This window comes from Euprymna scolopes, chromosome 8, assembly GCF_053919585.1.
Source record: "Euprymna scolopes isolate OS-2025 chromosome 8, ASM5391958v1, whole genome shotgun sequence".
Classification (NCBI taxonomy): Eukaryota; Metazoa; Mollusca; class Cephalopoda; order Sepiida; family Sepiolidae; genus Euprymna; species Euprymna scolopes.
The window spans coordinates 88,925,248-88,951,198 of NC_136489.1; the positions used below are offsets into that span (position 1 = coordinate 88,925,248).

At 33.8% G+C, this 25,951-nt stretch overlaps 1 protein-coding gene across 1 annotated transcript in view; it reads right to left on the minus strand.

Moving 5' to 3' along the window:
- Positions 1 to 25,951, minus strand: part of LOC145283629 (FRAS1-related extracellular matrix protein 2-like) — an 855,643-nt gene that overhangs the window by 822,894 nt on the left and 6,798 nt on the right. The window contains exon 2 of the mRNA XM_080132581.1: positions 7,309 to 13,069. Within this exon, the coding sequence (XP_079988707.1) occupies positions 7,309 to 12,754 (5,446 nt within the window). The 5' untranslated portion in view covers positions 12,755 to 13,069. The remainder of the gene's footprint in view (positions 1 to 7,308; positions 13,070 to 25,951) is intronic.

Below are 25,951 nucleotides of genomic sequence, written 5' to 3' on the forward strand. Positions count from 1 at the left end.
TTAAGTGGTAAAAGGGTATTTTCAAAAACAACCCCGCAGATTTACTGGCTGTAGCTTATATGAGATGCATCCACGAATCCAACATAAGACGTTCTTCCAATCAAACAGTCTGTCGTGTTTTAGGGGTAAATAAGTATTTCTTTGGTTTTTCAAATTTCTTTGCAGTAGAATTTTCATCAATGTGTCACATGATTGTTTTGATCTGTCATACTTGTTTGCAAAAGGATTTCCGTTGGTCTACCACGCTAAAGCTTTAAAGAGGATTGTTGTTGGTCAAAAACACATCTTAATAAAATGCATGCATTTTTTCAGCAGATAAACAAAATGCGACAATACCTACTGTAAATAATATATTATATACGAGTACTCTAACACAAGTTGCTACATAGAGGAAAGTTTGAGTCTATATTATATATATATATATATATATATATATATATATATAAAATAAAAATTACATTTAAATTTACCAAAATGATCCAAGATGGTAAAATTAAAGTATATTATAAATATTAAAGAAATAATATTTATAAAATTATCTCAGCCAGATGTAAAAGCTCGATAAAACCAAATAGGAAATAGAGCTTATAATATGAGCACACCGTTAATAAAATATGTTTTCAGATTAAATGTTTTTAACTCATTTCAAAGTGTTTTTTAACATATTTTATTAACTGTTTGCTTATATATATATATATATATATATATATATATATATATATATATATATATATATATATATATAACAGTATTACTATGTAAATCTCCAGATGTCTACATTATTTTATGAAGAAAAATAATCCTCAGTGGGTAATCTTAAAGATTTTGAAACGAGTTTTCTTTCGCTTTTTTTACCGACTGTTTTTTGAAATCAGCCAAAAGTTTCCGAAGTTTTTATCTGGATCAAAAACTTACCAAGTACGTAAGAAGTAAATTTAAAATTTTACTCTCTCTTACTCTCTCTCTCTCTATATATATATAAAGTTTTACTTTTTCTATAACTATACACATAAGTTGTTTCAGTATATTTATTCGCCAATAAATAATCTTACAAAAAAATAAACATACTGTGTGTGTGTGTGTGTGTTTTCCTTTATTATATTTTTATGTTAGGATGCCGTCCTGTTGCTGCTAGTTCGTTTTCGTTCGACCTTTTTCCGGCTGTGTAAGCAATTTTGTGTCGGCAAATGTCGTTTTTTACCTGGTTCAAAAATCTGTTGCTATACCCTTATGTCCAACAATTAAGTTTATTATATTGACACAAAACATTACATATCATGGAATTGTTAACGGTGTAAGTGTAAAATCTCCAGACAGGAAAATACGAAAACTTTAACTTAGAAGCGTCAATGTATACGTTGTTTATAGTTACAGGAAGACGTATAGAAAGAATAAGGAAAAATTAAAAAAAAAAAGGTAAAATATTAATATGTTGTCTATTTAGAACGGAAAAAAAACATTTTTGTATAAAAACTAGTGTTGGGACGATGATTACGAGTAAGAATCAGAAAAAAAAATCGGAAAATTTTGTTGTATAGAAATCAGAAAAATTGGTGCATTTTTCGATACCAAAATCGATTCTTTCAATTAAGTTTTCTTTGTTTGTTTCTGTGTACAACTTAATGTTCTATTGTTTGTACCGACTATAAAATGATACGTACTTATTTATTTCAAACTACCAATAACATCTCTTTATCCTAAGTGTATTTTCAAGTTTTATTAAAACATATACATATATTACACATTTGTTTTACGATAATACAAAGGAAAATAACAAGGTAAGAATCAGAATCGATAATTTTATCGGAATCGAGAATTTAGAACAGAATCGATAATTGTATAAAAATTTAGAACAGAATCGATAATTGTATAAAAATCGGAAAAAAAATATTGAAATCGTCCCGTTGTCCGAAATATTTAAATAATAGGACCAACAGTAGATATGCCTTTATTTTTTTGATTGTGCATTTTTTTCTGTTTGCATATATATACTTTCCTATATTTAGACAAAAAAATTCAACATCAACTTTTCAAAATAGGAACGTAGTGGAAGACAAAAACGAACAGAAAAAATACTGTTTAATTTATCAGATATAATTTTATAACAATAATACACAAAAAAGTATATTGAAATAAGAGATTGAGGCAAAGATAGTTGCTTCGTCCTCTACGGCTCATCAGTGTGGTCAAACGCCGATGATCGAGACCCATCGGCCAGTCATATCCAAATGCGGTCAGCTGACTAACAACTTATATAATGTGTGCTAACAACTTAGACATTAAGTATAAGAAATTAGAGCGCTATATATATGGATATGTGTGTGTTATATATCTATAATATGTGCCTATTGATTAAGCTATATATATATATATATATATATATATATATATATATATGTACTATTTTTATACATATATTATTTTCTAACACTATAACTACCCGAAAAGAAATCTATTCTTTACAGAAAAGTATTGCTTTACGCTAGATAAAAATAGTTATTGTTTCAACCATGACGCCCAACTTATAAATAGACAGTATATGTACATATTTAAAGAATAGTCGTCGTCGTCATCATCATCATCGTATGAATCGAAACATTCTATTGTTGGCATTGGTTTCCCCGATATTTTTCTAGTCATAATTATTTCTAGAAATAGGTCGGGTAATTACGGCAGAGGCCACGAGAACGTTGGCAACATTCTAAGTGAATGTGGTTTCTTTTAAACGAACTAGATTTGAAGACCCAGGGCGTTTGTCGGTTTCGTTAACCACTAGATCAACATCACCTCCCTTTACAGTATAGTAAATCCATAGATAGCTATTTCCTTGTCTCTGACTCATTCATGTGGCCTGAAGTAGCAAGTTTATAAATTTGTTCTAATATATAACTCGAACGGGCTACACTATTAACTTTTACCACGTGGCTTCAGCGTGTCATAATTGCATATGTATCCATTCATAACTGGAAATTGGCTCTGTCCAATAATTCGTACTCACAACTAACATAAGGATGTTATAGTAATTATTTACTGATAGCAACAGATCGGCTTTCTTACTTTTGCGGCATATCGACCTCTTTTGGATTATTTGATAAAGGAAGTGCATGACAACAATGAATAATCTACAATTATTTGGGTTATTCGGACTGCTATTCAAATTTTGGTTTTTACTTTCATAACGTTTTCGTTGCTGTAACCTGCGACCTTCTTCATGTGCCTATTTTCGAACTTGATTATTTTTATGTCGAGTGCTGAGATTCATACAGAATTTCGAACTGGACTGTTTAGTTAATCTACGGGCGTTCTCGTTCCGTGAGTTATGACCGAGTAGAAGTGTTAATTAATTATCATGTTATTAGTTATTATTAATTAATATTGCCTGTAGAAAAGATTGAATCTTCAATCACCATAAGACTGTTATTGATTATTACTGCACGCCTATTTCCGTTGCGTGATACTGTGAAATGTTTCGAAAGCAACAACGAAAATGAAAATAATGCGTCAAATAAACCAAATAATACAAAATATCAATCTCATCTAAAGAAAATTCCGAAACAGTGTGCGATTTGTTTTATACAAGTCATTATTTTATAGGTAGCTTCAGGAAAATTGTCGGTTTATTGCTGGTTTCTACGCTTTCCACCGTTATTAATTTGTAAAAGGATTCGACCCTTGAATGTATTCGCGACGGTCGTCATTACCATCCAATTTATGTAAACAAGTTCAATAGTATGTTATTTACAATGTATCTGGGATAGTTTCAATAGTATGTTATTTACAATATATCTGGGATAGTTTCATTCGTCTTCAACGCTAGAAAATAATTGTACTATGTTTAAAATTATAACATACATAGATAACAGTGTTTTGTGTTAAGAATTGAAAATTGATTACGACTAAGACCAATAACATTCGATCTGAGAAGTTGTGCTTTATAAAAAAAAGTCTGTCATTCGAGACTTGCACGACCAAGAAACTGGGAATCTCGAGTAAATTTTTATAAATTTTTGGTTTTACTCGTGTCCACGTGGGCATATCGACAAAAGACATAATGCTGTATTCTTTTTTTCTTTTCAATCCTCACAAGAAGATAAAACATTACATCTATAAAACAGCTCATTTCAAACAATATACTAAAATAAATTCGTGAAATAATCGTCGTTTTAACAAATATAACTTTTGATATTACACAGGATTAAAAATAAAAACGGTGAAATAAAACTATTTTTAATCTATGAAAAATTGCCTTAAAAAGAAAGACGTGTGTTGTATTTTAGCATCAGCATGAAAACCCATCGAAATATATATTTTACATTTTATTCCTAACAACAAAATAAAAAAAAACGACTTTACTTTTTAATTTCCTATTCACTTTCTTAACCAAATAAATTAATATTATTTTAATGTTTAATTCGAAAGCACTCCATAGCGTAAACATTACCCGTTATTCACATAAGTCGATTTATATTAAGTTTATAACCAGACTTACATTCTTTCGCCCACAGGAATTTGTCCCACCAATCAATTACTCTCTCTGTAATGAAACACTGATGTTTATTTGAGGTGAGCGATGAAGTCGTTTATTCTTTCTTAAATGTTCAAAAGAAAAATATCCAATAATAGTTATGTCCCGTTTAAATATTAATATATTCAATTAAATTAGCTGTGTTATGCGTTATACAAGTGCATGTTTTCAATCTCTATATATGAAATTGCTATTGCATTCCATGATTCTTTGTAACGGTCATTGTGCTCCTTTATTAATTTTCTAATTTCTATGGCGAGTTGTAGGTACAATATTTGACTTTGGTATTCAATGCAATGCCTTTTAACGCATTAAAAGCAGTTATCTCGCCCAGATTTGTAAATATATTTTACTTTCGGCATTCAAGAGTATATATAGAAATTATTATTATTATTAACAACTATATGTACCTACCTTGTCTTTCCATGATACAGTAAATTCATTTACGTCTTTACTTTTATTTGGTTGCACATTTTAAAATGTATACAAAAATATAAATACGATATTTAGTTGTAAGTTATAAAACTACTATTAAATGTTTCACATGCGAACTATGAATTATCTCCCCTTGCCTATTTTTATTTTTAAGGGATTATTAAAAATGTGTCACATTATCAATCGTTCGGGTCGGACTAAGTAACTTTCCAAATTAATAATCACGAAGTACACAGCATATCGCAAATAACATCGTAGAACCATAAGACATGGAAATTAGCTAGATAAGCTAATTTAGATCTATCTTTAAAAATCTGACAAAGATTTCATGATATTCTAGATTTAATGAGAAAGAATACGGAATATCGTATTGCAAGATAATTTTGTTTCGAGAATGTGCAAATAAATAAGTAGAAATAGAAGGAAGTCATGACTTCATTAATTGTTATAATAAATATTAAACTTAAAAAAAAACCTTTACGCTGAAAATTACTTCCAAAAATAAATCTACACTTGAAAGAGTTTCCATTGATTAAAAATAAATATAACAATTTCCTAGTTTTGACGTTTCTGAATTTTTGAGATGAGGATTACTTATTCATATTATTATTCATCGGACTACTGTTCTCATCTTGAGTGTCATTTTTCACAACGTTTCGGTCGATGTAACCTTCGACCTTCTTCAGGTGTATTTTGTCGAACTCGGGAATTTGGACAGAATTTCGAGTGGAACCCTTTTTTTACTTCACGGGGGTAACGCGCTCTTGTTCCGTCAGTGGTAAGAGTACTTGGAAAAATCAATTGTATAAGTGCTATTTTCCCGAAGGTTGAAGGTTCAATCTTCAGTGTGGGCGACTGAAAAGATACAATTGCAAATTACTTAGGACCTCCATCCAGTCATGGCTGACGGAAAAAGAGCAGACTACCCACGTGAACTAAATAAAGGGTTCCGCTCGAAATAGTGTCCAAATTCCCGAGTTTGACAGAAATATTCCCGAGTTCAACAAGATACACCTGAAGAAGATCGGATCTTATATCGACCGAAACGTTCTGAAAATCACTCAGGATGAGAACAGTAGTCCGATGAAAAATAATATGAAATTTCCTAGTTCTAAGTGTCGTAACATTTTATAAAATATATTCTTATTTACACATTATTTTAGACATGGAATACAATTTATTTGTTACTTTATTTGCTGCAAATGTTTAATTTTACGATTTCAGTGCAATTTTCCTCTTCCTTGCTTATTTATTGTTAACCATTGTTTATAAACCCCGAATTAATATATCAAACACTAATCTAAAAGCAGATCTCATTGAACGTTCAAGAAAGTCATATATAGTATAATTGAGAAGGGTTATCTATCAATTGATAATTTAAAGGCTCCAAAACTATTCGACATATTTGCACTAAATTGGCTGTGAGGCGTGATGAAGATGTCAGTCATGCTATAGAAGGGTCTACAGTCTAAGTTATACTACTACAACTAATATTATAATTACTACTACTGCTACGACTTAATACTAAAAATAATACACACATATAGACTAAGAATGTTGTAAGTGCACTAAATTTCGTATGAATTACCAGTAGAATGCTGAATGTGTAATAGGAAATGAACAATACTACTGTTGCTACCTAGAATACAACTAATATCAAGATACGTAAAGTCTTTAAAACTATTGGACATAATTGAACTAAATTTATCATTAGGGGTCATTTGTATATGTTAGATAGTGGTCACCATCAAATTGCAACTACAGCTACTACTAATAATAATTAGTATTAAATATATACTTACAACCTTATATATATATATATATATATATATATATATATATATATATATATATATGTGTGTGAATTGTTTTATTAAGTTCCGATACATTGCTTCATGCGGTAAAATAACTAATATTTCATCAAAAATGCTCAATACGAGTGTATAGCTTTTATATAAATACAATTATATAAACATTGTAAGGAATCTATACGGATCGATCAGCGTACAAGCATTTTTATGTCTCCTCAAGACTAAGTGGATATTGCAGTAAGAACATAAAATAAATAATAAAACATCAAAATGTTGAAATGTTGATCGACTTACGTAGACCTTACAATGTTATATATATATATATATATATATATATATATATATATATATATATATATATTGCTTCGAACTATAATTTGGAACAAAGAGACCTTAGAATGCTGGATGGAATAAAATTGGAAGTTTTCAGAATGCTTAGACGTTAGGAATGCTAAACATTTAGCAGACATCGAACCGAAAGAACTAAAAAAGATTAGAAAAATAAAAGCAAAAGAAAAAAACAAACAAGAGATTTACCTTGTGTCCATGAATCCGTTGTAGTATTTCCATGCGAATTGGACATATATCCATGTTTAGGGAGTACAGTCAAATAATAGTGTAACTCCGCGCTCTGGCTGTCTCGGTCACGAGACAGAAGAACCTTATTTGAAAGTGTGTAACCCATCTTACCATCTTCCAGAGGGGCTAAGTACGAGGCACCCTTATTGATAAAAATCTGGGGTATTCCGTTGTCCACTGCCAAAATCTCGATAGTCATGGTTTGAGGGTGACGCTTCGGGAAACTGGTATCGGAGAACACATAAAAATCCGAATGGGTTCCATCGGTTACGGTAAAAGAGAAACTGTCGGTGCGTGTCTCCGTACCGTCGTGTTGGTAACTAATTAAATCATTGCTGATATCGGCCTGGGTAAAACGGGTGACAATCCTTGAGTAATTGTGCAATAGGTTGCCGTGTACCGGTACCTGAGTGACAGTAAATTCGATCAGTTCGTCTTTCGTGTCCCGATCGTCAGCTTTTAGTTCTAACGGTGTGATTAACCGCGAACTGCCCTCTTTTACCCGAAGAACATCGAACATCAGCACCGGCTTTTTATTATGTTTATCGCTCAAAGAAAACCTGAAGGTCCTCACAACAGGATTGTAAGGATCAGACACCTCTAACATAAAACTATCCATTTTCATTTCGTCATTGCTAGTGTGCACATATGAAATCATGTTGTCGTATAAATCGAATTGTGTAAATCTAGTTATTGGTATTCCGGGGTTAAATGCGTTTTCCAAACGGCCCCTAGTCGGTGGTTTTGTGATAACAAACTGAAGGTTTTGATCAGGGGAATTTATATCTATACCATCCAGGAAACTCATGGTCAGAATAATTTTCCCACTTGCGGGTAATTCGAGTCCTTTATTAATCACATCCGGATATACCTCATCCCTACTCTGGACGTTGATATAAAAATACCGATCGATTAGGGGGTTGACACCGTCAGTCACATCGAATTTTACCATATCCCGAACACCTTCGTTTCCTGTGTGGGTATATTGAATCCTTTTCTGATCGATATCGTATTGGGTGAAATTCGAACCCAACGTTAGGTTTCGCGTATGTCCATTTTGGATTCGTTGTAAATAACCGTGTCTTGGTTCCAATCGAACGAAGTAGAGAATTGTCTCGTCATCTGAATCGAGATCCTTGGCTCTGAGATCTTTGTTAGTAATTGTCTTTGTTTCGCCAATGTTCTCAATTTTCAAACCGTTGTTTACACTCAGTGTCGGCGTTTCGTCGTCAACGGATAGAATTTCGATAGGTAACGTCTTGGAAACGTTGTGTACACCGTCGGTCAAAATGAATTTGATTGAATCTGTCTTTGTCTCTGAATTATCATGTTCGTAAAGAATGGTCGAGTCTTTGGTGATATCAGCCAGAGTGAAATTAGTGATGCTGATCGTTCCGGCTAGGGTCTGTTTTCCGAGGCTGCCGTGTTTTGGTTGTTCAACGATCAAAAACATCAGAGAGTCCGGTGGTTCGTCGGTGTCAACCGCGTTCAAAATCGGCAAGTCAATAGTCAACAACATTCCCTCAGGCACGACGAATTTTCTTAAAAACACTCTCGGTGTCTCGTCGTTCTCCGGTAATATGGCAATAGGGAAAACAAACTTCGGGGAGAAACTAACTCCATCGGAACAACTGAAAGTAAAACTGTCGCTACGTTCTTCCAGCCCTTCGTGAACACTTTGCACGTAATTGATATTCTGTAAACGCAGTTGTTGCACACTGAAGGCCGTAATAGGTATTCCGACTCGGGATTTCATAGAGCCCGGTGCTGGAGAAATATTCTCCAAGTATCCGTATTTAGGCTTGACGAGAATCGTGCAAATAACATCTTCCTCCTCGGTGTCTTCATCGTGCACATCCAGGTGGGAGGTAAGAATCACGTTCTTCTTGCTTTCAGGTACCGTGTAGGAGTTTCCCAGGGTAACGATGGGAGATTTATTATCCATTGGTAAGATATCAACACCGACTCGGATTTGTTCGACTAGCTTTTCGTCGACAATCAAGTCATCCGAATCGTCGGTCAGCATCAATTCAAAAGTATCCTTTTGCAAATCTGTTCCAATTTCACCGGAAGTATGTTGATATTTCACTTTGCCATCTATAATGTCCTGCTGAGTAAAAGTCTCAGTGAGAATAACACCTTCTAACGGGTGCTTGGTAATGATAAATGTCATCTTCTTATTTTGATTTATCTCATCAGACAATTTCAGATTGTCAGTATTTATGGTTACTGTACCCATTTCGTTAACTTTAAGCAAAGTGTACAGGATTTCATGGTGTTGTTTTGTCATGATCATCTTTGGTATTTCATCCTCAATATTGTAGATGGAAATCTTGACGTTAGCTGGAGTCATATGTACTCCGTCGGTTACAGTCAGAGAGAAACGATCGGAAGTCTGATCTTCTCCGTTATTTTTGTAGATCACTGTTCCTTTAATGATGTCCTCTTTGGAGAACTGTTCTCCCGCAGGAATTGTTTCAAGATTTCGCATGAGAACGCCATGTTTAGGAGCGACGTCGACTAGGAAATAAATATCTTTATCAGCGCTGTCCGGGTCTTCAGCATTTAGCAAGTCCGTAGATAACACTGTCTGTCCGTTTTCAGGAACAGAGAAACCCGTGTTGATCACACGAGGTGGTTTATCGTTGACGGGTTTCAAACGGATTGTAAAGATCTGGTCGCTGAACACATTCCCGGATATGTCTTCAACGTCGAACGTAAACTGTAAAATTCTGGCCACAAGTCCCGTATCCTTTTTCGGGGGCTTGTAACATATTTGATGATGGTTGATTTGCCCCTGAGAGAAAATGGTTACTTCAACGTTGTTGTCATCGCAAAAGACGATCTGACCGGCCCCGATGGGGGTATTCGGGTTTGTATCATGTAGCGGTACAGTTATCGTGTAAGTGATGCGACGATCGTCAGAGTCATCGTCGGTGAAACGAATAAACTTCTTTTTAAGAACAGTCATTTTCTTCTCGTCGGCGTTCATGAGCAAACTGCTTCGAGTGTCTTGGTAGGGTGGTCGATCATCGACCGGGAATATCTTAAATACAAATTCATGGAATTCCGATTCATTCGGTGGGTCTCCGTTATCAACCAGCTTAAATTTTATTTTGTCTAAAACAAAATCTGAACGGTGTGGGCCAACATGCCGGTAAAACACCTTTCCATCGAGAATATCCTGCTGGGTAAATTCCCTGATGATGCGCTCGTAAGCTCCGTCCACGAATTTCCAATTGGAAATATCATCGCCTCCCGGAACTTGATATTGTCGAATTAACAGGTACCCCTCATTGGAGAAGGGCGGTTCAGTAATAAACTTGATTGCAGAATCTTCGCTATCAACATCCGAAGCGCTCAACACAAATGGCGTAATATCCGCTAATTCATTTTTCCGGATTTCCGAAACCGTATTTACCGTGAGAATCGGAGGTTCGTCATCCTGTGGATAAATCGTCACAGGAAAGAGAAACTCGACTTTATGGGAGCCATCTGTTAATCGAAATATGATGTTATCGCTAAAAGTATCCGAACCATCATGATAGTAAATAACTCGACCTTCGTCCATATCTTTGGGTGTAAAAAATTTCTTGGGAAGTCCGTCGATGAGTATTTTCCCATGGATCGATCCCCGAATAACATTGAGGGTTATATCCTGCACGTTATCCTGGTCGGATATCTCAAGATTGATGTCGCGTGATAAAGGTCGCGATTGCCCCTCGAAGAGTTGTATACCCGTGTTTTTAGTGACTATGGGAGCAATAGGATTCATTTCCCGGACGACCACAGTAAGATTGACGGGTTTCGATTTCCCGTCGTCCGTATCGATAATTTCAAGCTCTATTTTTAAAATCCGTCGTTTCTTTGGAGAATCCTTACTGGGTGGTTTATAAGCGATTTTCAAGTCTTTTATGTCACCCTGATAAAATGACTGAATTGGTAGTTCGAGATCGTCTGTCGATACAATAAACCCGTCCTCAGTTGCTAAGGGTCGCGTGATATTGAACATTAACTGGTCCTCAGAGGTTTCCGAGTCGTAAGCTGAAAGAATTTCCTCCGTGATGGCTGTCATCGCAAATTGATCAATGTCCATAACAAGGGACGAACCAGGGTTAATTTTGGGAGACGAATTTTTTTTCCCTGATCGAACCCTGACCATTTTTTGGAAATATTCGTGTTTTATTAAGGTACCATTGTGGTCCAGCAATTCTGCCAATAATGGTATATAATCCTTGCGGGGCGACTTAGATCTCGCCATGTGTTGGTATCGGACTCCCATCTGTAAAAATTCCTCACAGTCTATCATGGTAAGCGAGGTAGTGTCGTTTACAATTCGGCCATAGCGGGGTAAGCCACTCGCCGGACTTAAGATTGTCACTTTGCACACCTGATTCGAAGGGTCATATGAGAATTGCGTATTATCAGGACTAAAGGGTTGGCTAAGATCCATGTTCCGTACAGAAACGGGGGTGTTCTGCCTGATAATATCAAGTTTTTTAAACGATACATTGATGTGTAAAATGAAAGGGATTATGATGGCTTGTGTCTGTGTGTCGTAGCGAATTTGCATTCGGATGTAATCCTCTCGGGGGCTGTGGCCACCGAAGTGTGTGTAACGAACGTCCTTGGGTCCGAACCGGCATGGAAAATGGACCGGAGTAAGTTTCCCGGGTCGCTGTGACAGTACGTCCGTTTCGAGGACCGTAACCACGCACCGGTCGTTCGGCTCCACGTGTAACCGAAGATCCGTGTAAGGATCAATATAGACAGTCCGTCCGTAATCCACCTCAATAGTCCGTTTTAAGGTAATAACTTTTTTGTAAGGGTCCCGTTCTAAATAAAAGTTATTGTCGTTTGCTATCAGCTGAGCATGGACGGGCCCTATAATCATGCTGCATAAAATAGTCCAAAGCGTAAAGTTGACGAGGAAAGGCCCCATCATTTTCAAGAAAGGCGAAGTCCCTGTAGAAATCGTACTACCGCTAGTACCATCAGCGTGGCAGCCCGGGCACTGGTTGTTGTTGGTATGTGTGGCTCGGGGTAAGTCAGCGATGACAATGCTGCTACTGCCTTTGTTGTCAGTAAGATCTGTTGTGTTGCCGGTAGTACATCTGTTAAGTCTTTTAGCGGCTTTGGCCGAGGAGGCGCGACTGTGTCGACCTGCTGATGGTGTGAAATGATCAGTCGGAGAAGAGCTGTAGCACGCGACTACTGCACTTTTCGCGTTGTTATTCTTTCTCTTCTTCTTCTGGGTACTCCTATTACTACTGCGACTACCACCACGGTTGCTGCCGCTCCTCCTAACACCGTGGGGGCGGTGCCGGCGAAGTAGTAAACAGTGGTGCCAGTACGCGCTTCTTCTCATAACAGAAGGGGACGTGTTCTTACAGATATGGTCCATAGTCGACAGATTTTTTTTTTTTTGACAGGATTCGGTATATCCTTTAGCGGGACGCACTGGGATTCTGCTCTTCCTCTATCTTTTCTCCGTCTTCTCTTTTTTTCTATTATTTTCTATTTATTTTTATTGCATAATCGGTGTCTTCGAACACTTTGTTGTTGTTATTGTTGTTACTTTTCAGATTGTCCGCTGTTGAAATCGCAAAAAACTTCTTCACTTTGAGAGTGAAGTAAGTAGTTATCCGTTCTTAAGGATATTGACTTGCGGTGTTGATAGAAGACGAACGGCCCGAACACTTCATATGTATACGACGACCTATATTAAAAAAAAAAAAAAAAAAAATCAGTGTTAATAATAAAAGAGAAAGAAAAAAAATCTGTTTTTATCACAGGTTCCGAATTTAAAATGTTCACATTTTGGGGGGATTTTCATCGTAAGTACCTATTGATTTATTTACTTATCGATTAACTGTACTTTGGAGAACACACTTTCAATACAGTATGCACACTAATGCATGCATATACATATGTGTCTTCAATGTGCAGTGCGCGCACGCGCATATATATATATATATATTATAAAGTAATATATTTGAATATTTTTGTGGAGATTTTTCTAGTATTTATTTAAATAGTGTCCAATATATTTGTATACTGTTGGTGCAAGTGAGCGATCATTTCTAATTACTCGAGTGATAACTCCTAATGAATAAATAACATATCATACAAACTTGATGAGTTTTTGCCAATGTTACTGCATGTGCGAGAGTTTCTAACGAATAACAAATAATATTGCACAAGTTGTTATCTCTGTTCCAATATGCATATGTTAAAATAGCTAATCTTTTACTTGTTTCGCTAAATTATATAATGGTGTATATATTCAAACGAAAGCAAGCATTAACAATGGTTGGCGGAATTATTAGTATTGTTTTATCTAAAAAAAAAAAAATATAAATAAAATAAAAAAAAAACAGAAACTTTGTTTTTTTTTTTAAATAAAAGTTACTTATAATAGTTGTATTTCATTCTTTAACATATTTTCTTTCAAGAATATAGTTCGTTTATTTCACTTTTCCCATTGTTTTATTTTGACGAGCTTTTGTATTATCAGGCTCTTTAAAATACGAAGATCCGGGCTTAAAATGTACCAAGAAGCATTTATGTTGATTTTTTTCCATTTCCCTTAATAAACTCAATCATGTCCTGTTTGTATTGTTTTGATGGTTCGGACAAAGCGACCCCCCCCCAAAAAAAAACAATACCCCCCCCCAAAAAAAAAAACAACAAATCAAAACAACAAAAACCCAAAACAACAGTTTTCCTCTATAAAACAACCAAACACCATGAATACTTGAAGCTATGAATAAGTTGAAGCATACACTCTTTTACTAAAACGACCAATGCCATAATTCAGTAGAAAATAACATAAAAAGGGTAGATATGCCGTAAACCAAAACAACCGAACCAAAGAGAGTTTTACAGCACACAATTCATTAATAATATTCTTTAATTCTATCAAGTAAAAGCACCTGTAACATACTGATTTATTCAGTATATAAAACATCCTTCTAGACTGGGGCAATTTTTTATTTTTGCCCCAATCGAAAATGTTGCTTTAGAGAGCGGGGTGGGGTTGGATATCACGCACATTAAAAAAAAAGAAAGACTTTGTATGTAACTGTCTTCGTAGGGAGACAAGTAAGTAGGGACAAAGATTTTTTTTTTCGGCACGAGCACACTACTACTACTACTACTACAATGCTTGTTAATGCCTACACAATTGCAGTCATATTCAAATAATAGATCTCATGTCATGCAGTGTATCCGCAGACAAAAGCATGAATCAAAAGAACCCCTATTACATCAGAATCATTCGCAGAGCACGTGTATTTTAAATATTGTTATTATATCGTTTATTGATACACACATATACTTACGTTTATTGGCTTCTCTTTGCATTTTTAGTAGTTTCCTGGGACGTCCCATCACCAAGCGTTTCTCAATGCATCCTTTAACATCTTTACAGATTTGAATAGAAATTCATAGTTTCAATGCATACAAACGCGAGGAAGATCGTTAAGGTAATTTCAATGATTGAATAATTCCTGGAACTGAGGAAAGTGAATTAAGCCTCACGATTTGCACCCAGGAATGGAACAAAAATATTTCTATGAAGCTCACTTGCCATAAATATATTTTATACTACTACTTATATCTGTTCATGTATTGAGCACTGTTAAAGTAAGTACTGACGTAAGAAATATGCATGAAAGATATAATTTTATATCATGAGCATGTATTTTCAGTAATACAATGTGTGTGTGTGTTCATATATATATATATATATATATATATATATATATATATATATATATAGAGAGAGAGAGAGAGAGATACATTACACGCACACACACACACATATATATACACGCATATATACATAAATGTAGTTCCATATGCATTATATATGTACTCTCTCTCTCATATATATATATATATATATATATATATATATATATATATATATATATATATTATATTATATAAACAAACTCATACATTATGTAAAATACTCCCATACATTATATATCTATACTCCTATATATTTTTTGTGGATTCATATTAAAAACCCTTTTTCCTATCTATTGAAACGAAAATACAACTTTGTTATATATTGATCGTGAAACTGCATTCATCTTCAAACATCTAGCTAATTTGCATATTATTTTAAACATTTATTTTAATTCCCTATTAACTTTTAGGGTTTCTTAGGGGATGATCATCTTTAGTTAACTATTACGTGTGATTATATTAATGCAGATATTCTACATGATTTATACTGGCATAATATTTGCGTAAAAAGCTTATAGTAAACACAAACTTCTTTCTAAATATATTTATGTATGCGTATATATATTAGTTTTAAAAATTTGCCTACCAAACTCCTCAGTCAGTTTTTGGTCTACAGACATAAAACTTAATATATAGGGGAATCAAACCCATGCAAAACTTTATATTTGGGTTTTAGCCGGGGAAAATCGGTGCACAAGTGTAAAAAAAAAAAAATAAATAAATTTGCCAGGTGAACGCCGAACGACAGCATAACGAATATACATGCGTAACGTAATAGTTATTGGTTCCTGTTTTAATTTTTAGCCTTGCAGCAAACATATCTTCATAGTTCAAGCATTAACGTCAAAGCAAAAAGTAAACCGTAAGCTAAACGTTTATGTTTCGATTCTCGGTGGTGGCACACAAGTCACTTTTATAAAAAACTTAAAATCATTACTATATACCGGGTCCAATATAATATAATAATAAATACGAAATCTGCATTAATCAAAATATCATATTTAAGCGTATTTTACGGCGGGCAATGCCGCACGCGCCTATTAGTATATATATATATATATATATATATATATATAACATTACGCTCATATATACAATTAGATATATACACCCATACATTATGCCTATATATATATAAACTCATACTTTATATAAATACTCTCTCTCTCTCTCTCTATATATATATATATATTTAAAAAAATATAATTTATATATATAAAATGTATGATTTATATATATAAAATGTATGATTTATATATATATAAAATGTATGATTTATATATATATAAAATGTATGAGTGTATTTATATAATGTATGTGCCTATATATATTATAGGAAAACTTTTTTTTTTTTACATCTTGTTTTTTATGTGTACATTACTTCTAAAAAATATTGTATCATATTTTTTCTGTAAAAATGAAAAGAATATAAAAAGACAAACGTTTGTAATGACAAATCAGTATATAGAATAGGATAAATAAACATGAAACAAATCAGATTGAAAAAGTCGGCTAAAGAAGTTAATAAATAAGATGAATCGATGCTATAAGGCTTGTTATCGGTGTGAGTTTTAACTGCTTGTATGTATAAAAATAAATAAATGAATAAAAAATATAAATGGAAGTAAAAGGAAGTTGAGTCGAGACAGAGGGTAGAGCGTCGCTTGCATTTTTGCATTTGATAGAAAAGGTACGTTTGTTTTTTTAAATGAATAATGTACGTCTTTGCTACAAGGCCAGCAGTGATATTTAGAGGGAAAAGGTGCACTGCACTATAAGATAAGCACGCTGCAGCCTACAAAATGCTTTACCAGCCCCATCGGCATAGATCAGTAGAGACATCATATCCTTTTTTTTTCTTATCGGACTGATTTGTATAGAAATTCTATAATTAACATGCTGTTAGATTGAATTCTTGCTCAACTAATGCAGCCTTTTCATAGAAAACTGCAAAACTTTGATTCAAGGTAATTTATTTTTATCGATTGCTCTATTATATTTTTTATACTTTTACAAGAATGATTTTCAATTTCGAAAATAAAATAGAATCATCTTGGCCAAATTTGCATAAAACAAAAATTTGGTGTTTGCTTGCATGTCCCCGTGCAGCTATAATGACGTCATGGAAATGACTTAATAAAAAGTGATGTAAAAAAAAAAGATTCGAATGACAGTTTTATTGACATTATGAACAGATGACAGTGTTTGGCGGTTTTAGTGCTGTCTTTTAAATAGACACGCCGAATAAATTTATACTACTACTACTACTACAACTAATAATAAACGTGGACACTATATAATTATCTGTTCTGATGTACATACTTCATATTCTGTAGTAAGTGCAACTTTTGTATAGTAAATATTATATATATATATATATATATATATATATATACTAAGATCTTTAATTACATATTGTCCTAATAACAATAATTAACCAGAAATTGTTCTTTTATTATTTTATAAATGAACGCATTGTCACAATTATTAACTTAACCACCTTTTATAGAAAATTAGCCACAATTTCACCAAACAACAATTTCTGAAATGTTATTAATTAAATGGTTTTGGAGTTTGTGTACTTAGCTGGTGCATAGGACAATAGAGTTAGACACGGGATCTATTAATAATATGAAATTTAACTTTCCTACCCCTTAAGGTGACTCTGGGCGAATGCAGGCATCTCCCAGTGACAGCACCTCAGACAATACGCTTTAACAAGGGATTAGATAATGATTGGGAGGATTGTCTCCTTAGACTGGCGCGATAGTCACCAACTTTGTTCCATTCTGAAAATTTTAAGAACCATGTGGTATTTAAATTTTATCCATAAGGCTATATAATGCGAGACTCACTCTGACATAATAGAATTGTAATGTAAACTGTTAATACAGAAAATATCCACTTTACTCATAACTCATTAACTGAATAGGACAAAAATAAAAATTCCCTCAGTCGAGTAGGATTTCCTCTCCTGTGTTCAAGGACGGAATAGTTACAACACTTTGATTTTTTTTTTGTTTTTTGTTTACTCATAGTCATCTCAATGTGATGTAAAGGACTACTGCAAATTAGGAGACATACATACAAGGACACTATGTCGGGAGTTGAACAGCAAGATTTCTATTCATATTATATTTAAGCTTCTGCATGTTAGTCCGTTCAAGAAATATGGAAACTGGAGAGGGATTCCATTGTCTAGCCTTTCGAGAGAAAATATATTAGTGTATAAAACTCTGGTATCATGCGTACTTTGACTGTGAAGGTGTTAAAGTTTGCTGCTGCTAGTCAGGTTATTTAGGATATGTCGTCGAGAGAGCACTAGTACAGCGGGTTTGTCGGAGCATATTGCATTAAATGATTTATTTGTAGATATAGAACAATTAGAAATTTACAAATTAAGCACAAGCTCATTAAAAGTGTGAAGGGCGAAGAGTCGGTGATCATCGTCTGTCTATTTTATTTTTTTAGACGCATTCTGATGCAGTTTTCCAAGCAATGTTCCTTTCTATCTTTCGCCATAATATCACATTTACTCTCTGAACTATCCTACTTAAAATATATCCACCGGTTTAAAATATATATTTTTTTAATTTTTAATTTTTTTATTTTTTTTTTTTTTTTTACCAAAAAATAATTTGCTTTGTGTAATTACTTGCTTTTCACTGCAGTATACATGCGACTGGGGGCTGATTGTAAATTTAATATTCCCTAGGAAATTCCTCCGTCTTACTGTTGCTACATCTGGGAACAAGTTGCTAAGAGTACCCTTTTCTGAATCTTCAGGGTACAAACCAACTTCGAAATCCAGTGGGCGAATCTCTATTCTCTTTCTACTTACTCCTTCTCACAGAAGAGATGTATCAAGTCTACCTTTGCTCCCTCGTTATTTTCATCGTAGGCCCTCGACTATCTATGGCCCCTTTTCCCCGTAGAACATTCACAGCAAACACTTGTCTAGCTACAACAGCTGTCAATAATTTCCCTCATTTTCATGTGGCGCCTAAAACAAAACGAAACTTCCATGACCAAAGTTTTTTACTAGATCTACTCGTTTGTGGAACATGATACGGCGAGGCTGCTTCCCAACTGACTATAACACAGCCGTTTTCAAGTCTAATGCAAACAAGTTAATTTCTAGATGTTCTGTTAAATAATCAAAAGCTATTAAAGTTCCATGATTATCGATAATCACAGCGCTGTCTCACCGGCCACCTGACACTCATTGACCCTTATTCTCGAGTGGCCTTTGGGCTTTGATAAGCGGTGACTCCCCTTTCATAAAAATATACAAAAAGCCGGTTCAATTCTAAGAATAAGAATGTTGCACCAGGTATCATAGACAGGTGCCACTGCAACAAGATGTGGTTGAAAACCAGGAAGTGGGGCAAAATAGTCCCACCCTCGAAGGTCAGTGGTCTTGTATAAAAATAACGGAAAACTAACCTAATGGCGTTTTTCTGCAACTCGCAGTAAACCAACTCTTTCCAGAAACAGGAGATAATGTTTGATGACAGGAAATTATCTTTTATAAGCTCATAAAAAATATCTTAAAAATCATATATTAAAGCAAGGTGAATTTAATGCTCGTATATTCGAATTTATTCAAAAGTCAAAATATTTTATCCGAATGCAGAAACGGAAAGAAAATGTCTGCAACTAACTTTTGCGACCTCTAAAAATTTGCGCCCTGGATAACTAAGCCTAAGTCACCCTCACGTCACGTCACTGCATGCGACACAAAAGTAAAACTAACAGTTATTTACTGGATTACAACTTAACTTCCTTACACCGTTGACGAAGAATAGCATAACTATAAGTGAACAATGCACTTCTTTGTATCTTATATACGTGTTAATGCGAAGTACGTTTTCATAAAATAACATAAGATTTCATAAATAGTTGCTTGTGACAAGGACGAACCTATTTTCTTGGTTATTGATAAGCAACACTCGAAACTTAATCAAAAGCTTGAATTAATGTTTTACTTTTTGTAAAACCAGATTTGTTTAAAATATTTTTAATCTAAATAAATATAAACTAAGTTTAACAGAATTTACTGAGAAATTAAAGTTTTATTTAGTTCAATTTATGACAGAAATATCTGGTGTTTGAGAATAATTAATGATTTCCATATAGTCTTGTCGCCAAACCTTATTACAATGTTTTTTTTCTTTTATATATGTTTTTAATTTCTATAATTTTTAATAGAGCCGTCCCCATAAATAATCAAATTCTACCCAATTCACACCATTAACGATTACTACCTGACATTCTTTAACCCTTATCCTCGAGTGGCCTTCGAACCTTAATAGGTGACTCCCAAGTAAAAAAAAAAAAGTTATAAAGTCAAACTTCGTCCGCAACGAATGCAGACACCACGAAATGATATATAAAAAATCCGGCAAAAGCAAAGAAAGTACACCGGGTTACACTGTACATTAACACAGACTTTAATTTGGGACCAGAGAAAATCTCTCTTATATCCGTTTGTCTTATATTCTGGTCTCTTATATCTGGCTTACACTATATTAAAAAACAAACTCTTGCCCTCGTCATATAAGAATACGTTTTTATATATTCACTTTATTATTTAGAAATCTATTCTTAATATGGGGAGGCGGAACTTTGTTAACTATTATGTACCTTCACCTTAACAAAACATAGATAATTATTAGCATCAGTAAATTTCCCATTAAATTTATACTCGTGAAAACTGCTGTTTAATCTTAGTATAGAGCACCTTTTACAATTGCACCCAAGTTGGGGAGCGAGATGACGATAGCAGTTCTATAAGATATATTTAAAAAAAAAAATAACCGTTTTTCTTCAAGTGAAAATAAAAATCAAGATTTATAATCAGATTAGATAATATAAATGGAATTTCGGCATTAGATTCCGATTCATTTGGTTTATATATCTCCGTGTGTTGTATATATATATATATATATATATGTATATATATATATACACACATATATATACACACATATATATATATATATACACACACACACACATATATATATGTATATATACAGTCATCCACATACAGTACTGTTTCGCTGTTTCACAACTCATCAGTGCGGCTAGACAGGCAAATACCTCAAGCCAGGATCGAAACCCGACCACCCAAATGTCAGTCAAGTTTTCTCACCATTACGCTATACGGTTGATGTTGAGTGGGTAATGAATTAACGATGTTTTATATGTGTGTGCGTGGTTGTATGTATGTTTATATATATGCGTGTCTATATTATATATATATATATATATATATATATATATATATATATATATATATATATATATATTAGTTGGTTTAATTTGTTTCATTACATGAATTTGATCCAAACTCGTAAATTATATTGAATAGTTGCAAAAACATGATATTTATTAAACAAAGCTGACGTTTCCTTTCGCACCCGAGAGACAATAGATATCCTCTGTAAAAAGGTTACTTGGGGATTTTACAATGAAGCAATTGTTGTCCTCAACCAGACATCTTCTGTGCCGAAATTGCTTAATTCCAGTGAAAAGGAGAATTTCAAAACAACTGGTAATAATGCCAGAGGAAGACTAGTGTTGTTTTGGAGATTTTAATTCTCCATAATAAATTGCATAACTAATACTCGAGTGTCTTGTCTGCTCTACTATTTAATCGATTGCTGGAGAGAAATTATGTAGACCCATAGCTGGAGAGAGATTATATGAATTAATAACTTTCTCAAGCTTCTTATTATTATATTTATTGTTGAACATGATCCAGTAACATTGATAGGATTTGAACCGGGTACGCACACTCCATAACTGTGTCTATGCCCATTACAACCTCACTTTTATAATAGAGTGATTGATATCATCAATATACTCTTTTCTTTAAAAAGATCATCCCTTTAGGTTGCTAGCGTCCTGAGAGTCCTGAACGCCGACACGCATACAAGCGTTACAAAAAGTCAAGTATACGGTGGTGCCTACAGCGCCCCACGTTGCTACTAAATTTGTCGGCACTTGTGTTCGCCGGCTGCGAATGATGAGACGAAATTCAAAGTACGGTCGAACAACTTTTGGTTGGACGATTTTCTCGAAAACGTTAGCACTTGTATTCTTGTCCCGCTGAGAGAAAGAAGCGACCGACGTTAACTCGTAAAAACGGAAGAAAAAGAACAAAATAAACTACGGTCATATAATTTATTTATTTAAAAATTAAGAACTACTTAGCCCCCCCCCTCCCCAAACGATGTTTTTGAATGCGATGACCATACAAAATAAAATACCAAATAATCTATTTTAATGTACTTAAATATGAAATAAAAGGAAACGAAAAGAAAATCGCAATTGTTCTTTCTTCACAGCTATCGTTAATGACAATACATTTGCGATATAAATATAGCTGCACTATTATTATTATTATTTTTATTATTACTATTAGTATTACTACTATTACTACTACTACTACTACTACTGCTACCGATAAACACATACAAAGATAAAAACAAAAAACAAAAAAAAAACACCTCAGTCGTTATCAACGAGAAATGGTCGCTAATACAATAAGCACTAGATGAGTTTAAATAACATCAAAATAGAACAGGGGAGTAACTGGACATCCGGGGAGATTCGCTGTCACCCAGACTCCAGGGAAAGCACTGGGTTATATGAACGCAAAAATCACTGCTAACAACAGGCGAGAGAACGCAAGATGATTTATGAATAATAACATTAATAAATAATCACACAAAAGACAGCTATTTCTTTAGAATTAAACCAAAATGTTTGGGGACATAAAGTTAACGGTGGTGGTAATTTCATTCAGGACATTTTGAGAAGTAAGAAAAAAAAACTATACTATTATTGTTAGAAGCTGACAATTTGAAGCAGGACAGGAACGGTTGTAATATAAATAAACACCAGTTGCTTAATGCTTCACTACTATTACAACTACAATCAGTGTTACTTCTCATAATGATATTTTCAAACTTCGTGAAAACGACACCGTTGTTACAAATATCTGCATTATTCAAGACAGCTGATGTTGTTCTGGGAAGAGTGCTCGCCGTTTGCGATTGTAGAGACTTGATGAAGAATTAATTAAGTAATGCCAACCTATGTATGAAAACCCTACTCGGTACTACTACTAAGGGCGTTACTATTACTCTTATTAATAATACTGCTATTATTAGTAATCTTATTGTTTGAAAATAACATGATATATTTTAATCATATTAATAATAATAATGCTATTACTACTAATACTAAGTCTTCTAATCAATTACATTATTTCTAGTAATAACATTATTGCTAATATTGCTACTAAAATTTAATACGTCGAATACTACTATTACTGATAATACTACCGGGGAAAAAAAGGAGTTACGGCATGACGAGGACAGCAGTAAACTCTATATCCGGCACCTGACAATATGAACACAATATGAAGCGTGAGGCATAACAGACCAGAACTAATTAAATCAACAATAAGCGTTATTTTAATATACGTCTATTAAAACTACGCGTCTAGCGATGTGCACCCTATTTAAACCTTAAACGTGACAGATAAAAGGACTGACATAGCAAAGATATGTGTGGACGCAAATAAAGATATTATACTTCAACGTCAATAATCACGGACTGAGTAGAAGGCTACTATAAAAGTTAATCGTGACAGACGAACACATTCTCACGGTTTCGGATGGAAGTATGACAGAAACATCGATTATCGGACATCTGTATAGTAATTATTGTGGACACGACAAAAAAATGTGGAAGAATTTTTAAAACCAAAGGAGTAAAAATGAAATTAAAGCGTACCACACCAAAATACATGCAGTTTCTCGAGATAAGTGTCACTTTCTCTCGGAGAGTGTTGGGTGGCTATCCTACACATTAAAACCGGTCGTGGTGCGCCCCTCTAACTTTATCCACGTTAGGAAACGAGTTTACAGGATCTCAGACGACCGGTTGGGGAGCTGCTATGGAGTGAGAGTTGTGGTTTCAGCACTGATCTGGGAACCTCCTCAATTTTATTTTTATTCGACTAAAATTATGCCGATACACACACACCTCGTTACTTTTATTTTACTTCAATTAGTATTAAGAGATCAAGGGACTCAAACCTCCTGGAGCGAACACTTGATTCTGTTACGATTTAAATTCATATTGTAGGGCTCTTTTAAGAATAGACGCTGTTCCCTTTATGGCTGCTATTTGTATTTCATTACAGCTCGGTTTTCCAGGGATTGTTTACAAGTACTTTTGAAGATTCGTTTTTATTAGGCCAGTTGCTCCCATCACAAGTGGTATAATGTTTCTTTCAAAGATCATGCCGTTTTATGTGTAAGCGTGTGCGTGTGTATTTAAAATCCCGTGAGTGATATTCTTGGTTGACATCTCTGATGATCCCTACAACAATATTTAGACTAATGCAGTGATTGCAAGAGATTACTTGACCGACAAGCAAAGGAGTTTTCCAACGAAAAACTTGGGACTAAGAGCATCTTCTCCTATTGTTTTAAAGGTAAAAAAACTTCCAAGACATACATATATATATATATATATATATACTGCTACATCTCAATAACCCCCACACATATATATATATTGAAAAGAAATCATTGATCGTAAATATGAGAGCTAAAATATAAAGAATTTATTTAAAATCGATATGCTATATATTTCATAGATGTACCATGGTTTCACTGACGTTGCTTGATCTTTTGCCATATAAAAGGCTGTTGAACACAATTCTAATCGTCTTCGACTATAATAAAAAGTTATTCCACGTCAATGAAACCAGGTGCATCTCTGAAATATGTAACACGGTTTTTAGTCGGTTAAAATAGTTTTAACGAGCTCTAAATTGAACAAATCGTTATACATTTTATACATTCATCTTAATTTATTTTTAATTTTTAATCAGTTCATATACATGTCACGTTGTTACAGTGGAAATCTCACCAGCTTTGAATGCTAGTTGTGCTTTCGATTTTGATTCTAGCTGATGGCATCCATTTTTTCTGTCGTTTGAAATCATATCATGATATATACGAAATCTGAACAAATTAAAATATCACATTTAAGCGTATTTTTCGATCGAGCCAAACCAGGCGTCTACCCCGCTAGTATATATATATATATATATATATATATATATATATATATATATATATATATATATATGTATGTATGTATTACACACACACAAGAATCACCACTTATCAAGGCCCGGAGGCCACCCGAGGATAATGCAAAATTTACATTTATATGTGTAAATCCGTTTAGGTTTAAAGTTTTGATATCCATCTATTCTTAGCTTAGATGATCACAAATATCGCTGGAGATCTAAATGTTTCGATTTCGATTTTAACTGATGGCACAAAAGTCATTTTTTTTTTTTTAGTCTTGAATTACTGGTCTATATTCGTTGCAATATATATTCGGTGCAATAGAAAATTGGTTCCATAATAATAAATACAGAATCTGTACGAATAAAATATCATTTAAATGTATTTTTCGAATAGGAAACGCCAGACGGCCTGCTAGTTTGTATATACACGCACGCACACATGTATATTAGTTACTAGTTAATTTTACATGGTAAATGACCATGTGTCTCAAAGCACGGCCACTGGATAGATTAAATAAGAAGAAACTCAAATATCTACAAAAGGAAGTGGAAGAATGTTATCTCATATGCTAGCCCTTAACATATTCTGTTCAAAGCGGAACACGTAGTCTATATAAATATTATTTTGCCGAAATTAGTAATAACAACGTTGTCTGCCCTAGTTTTTGTCTCGTTGAATCTTGTTTGATAATTATATATATATATATATATATATAT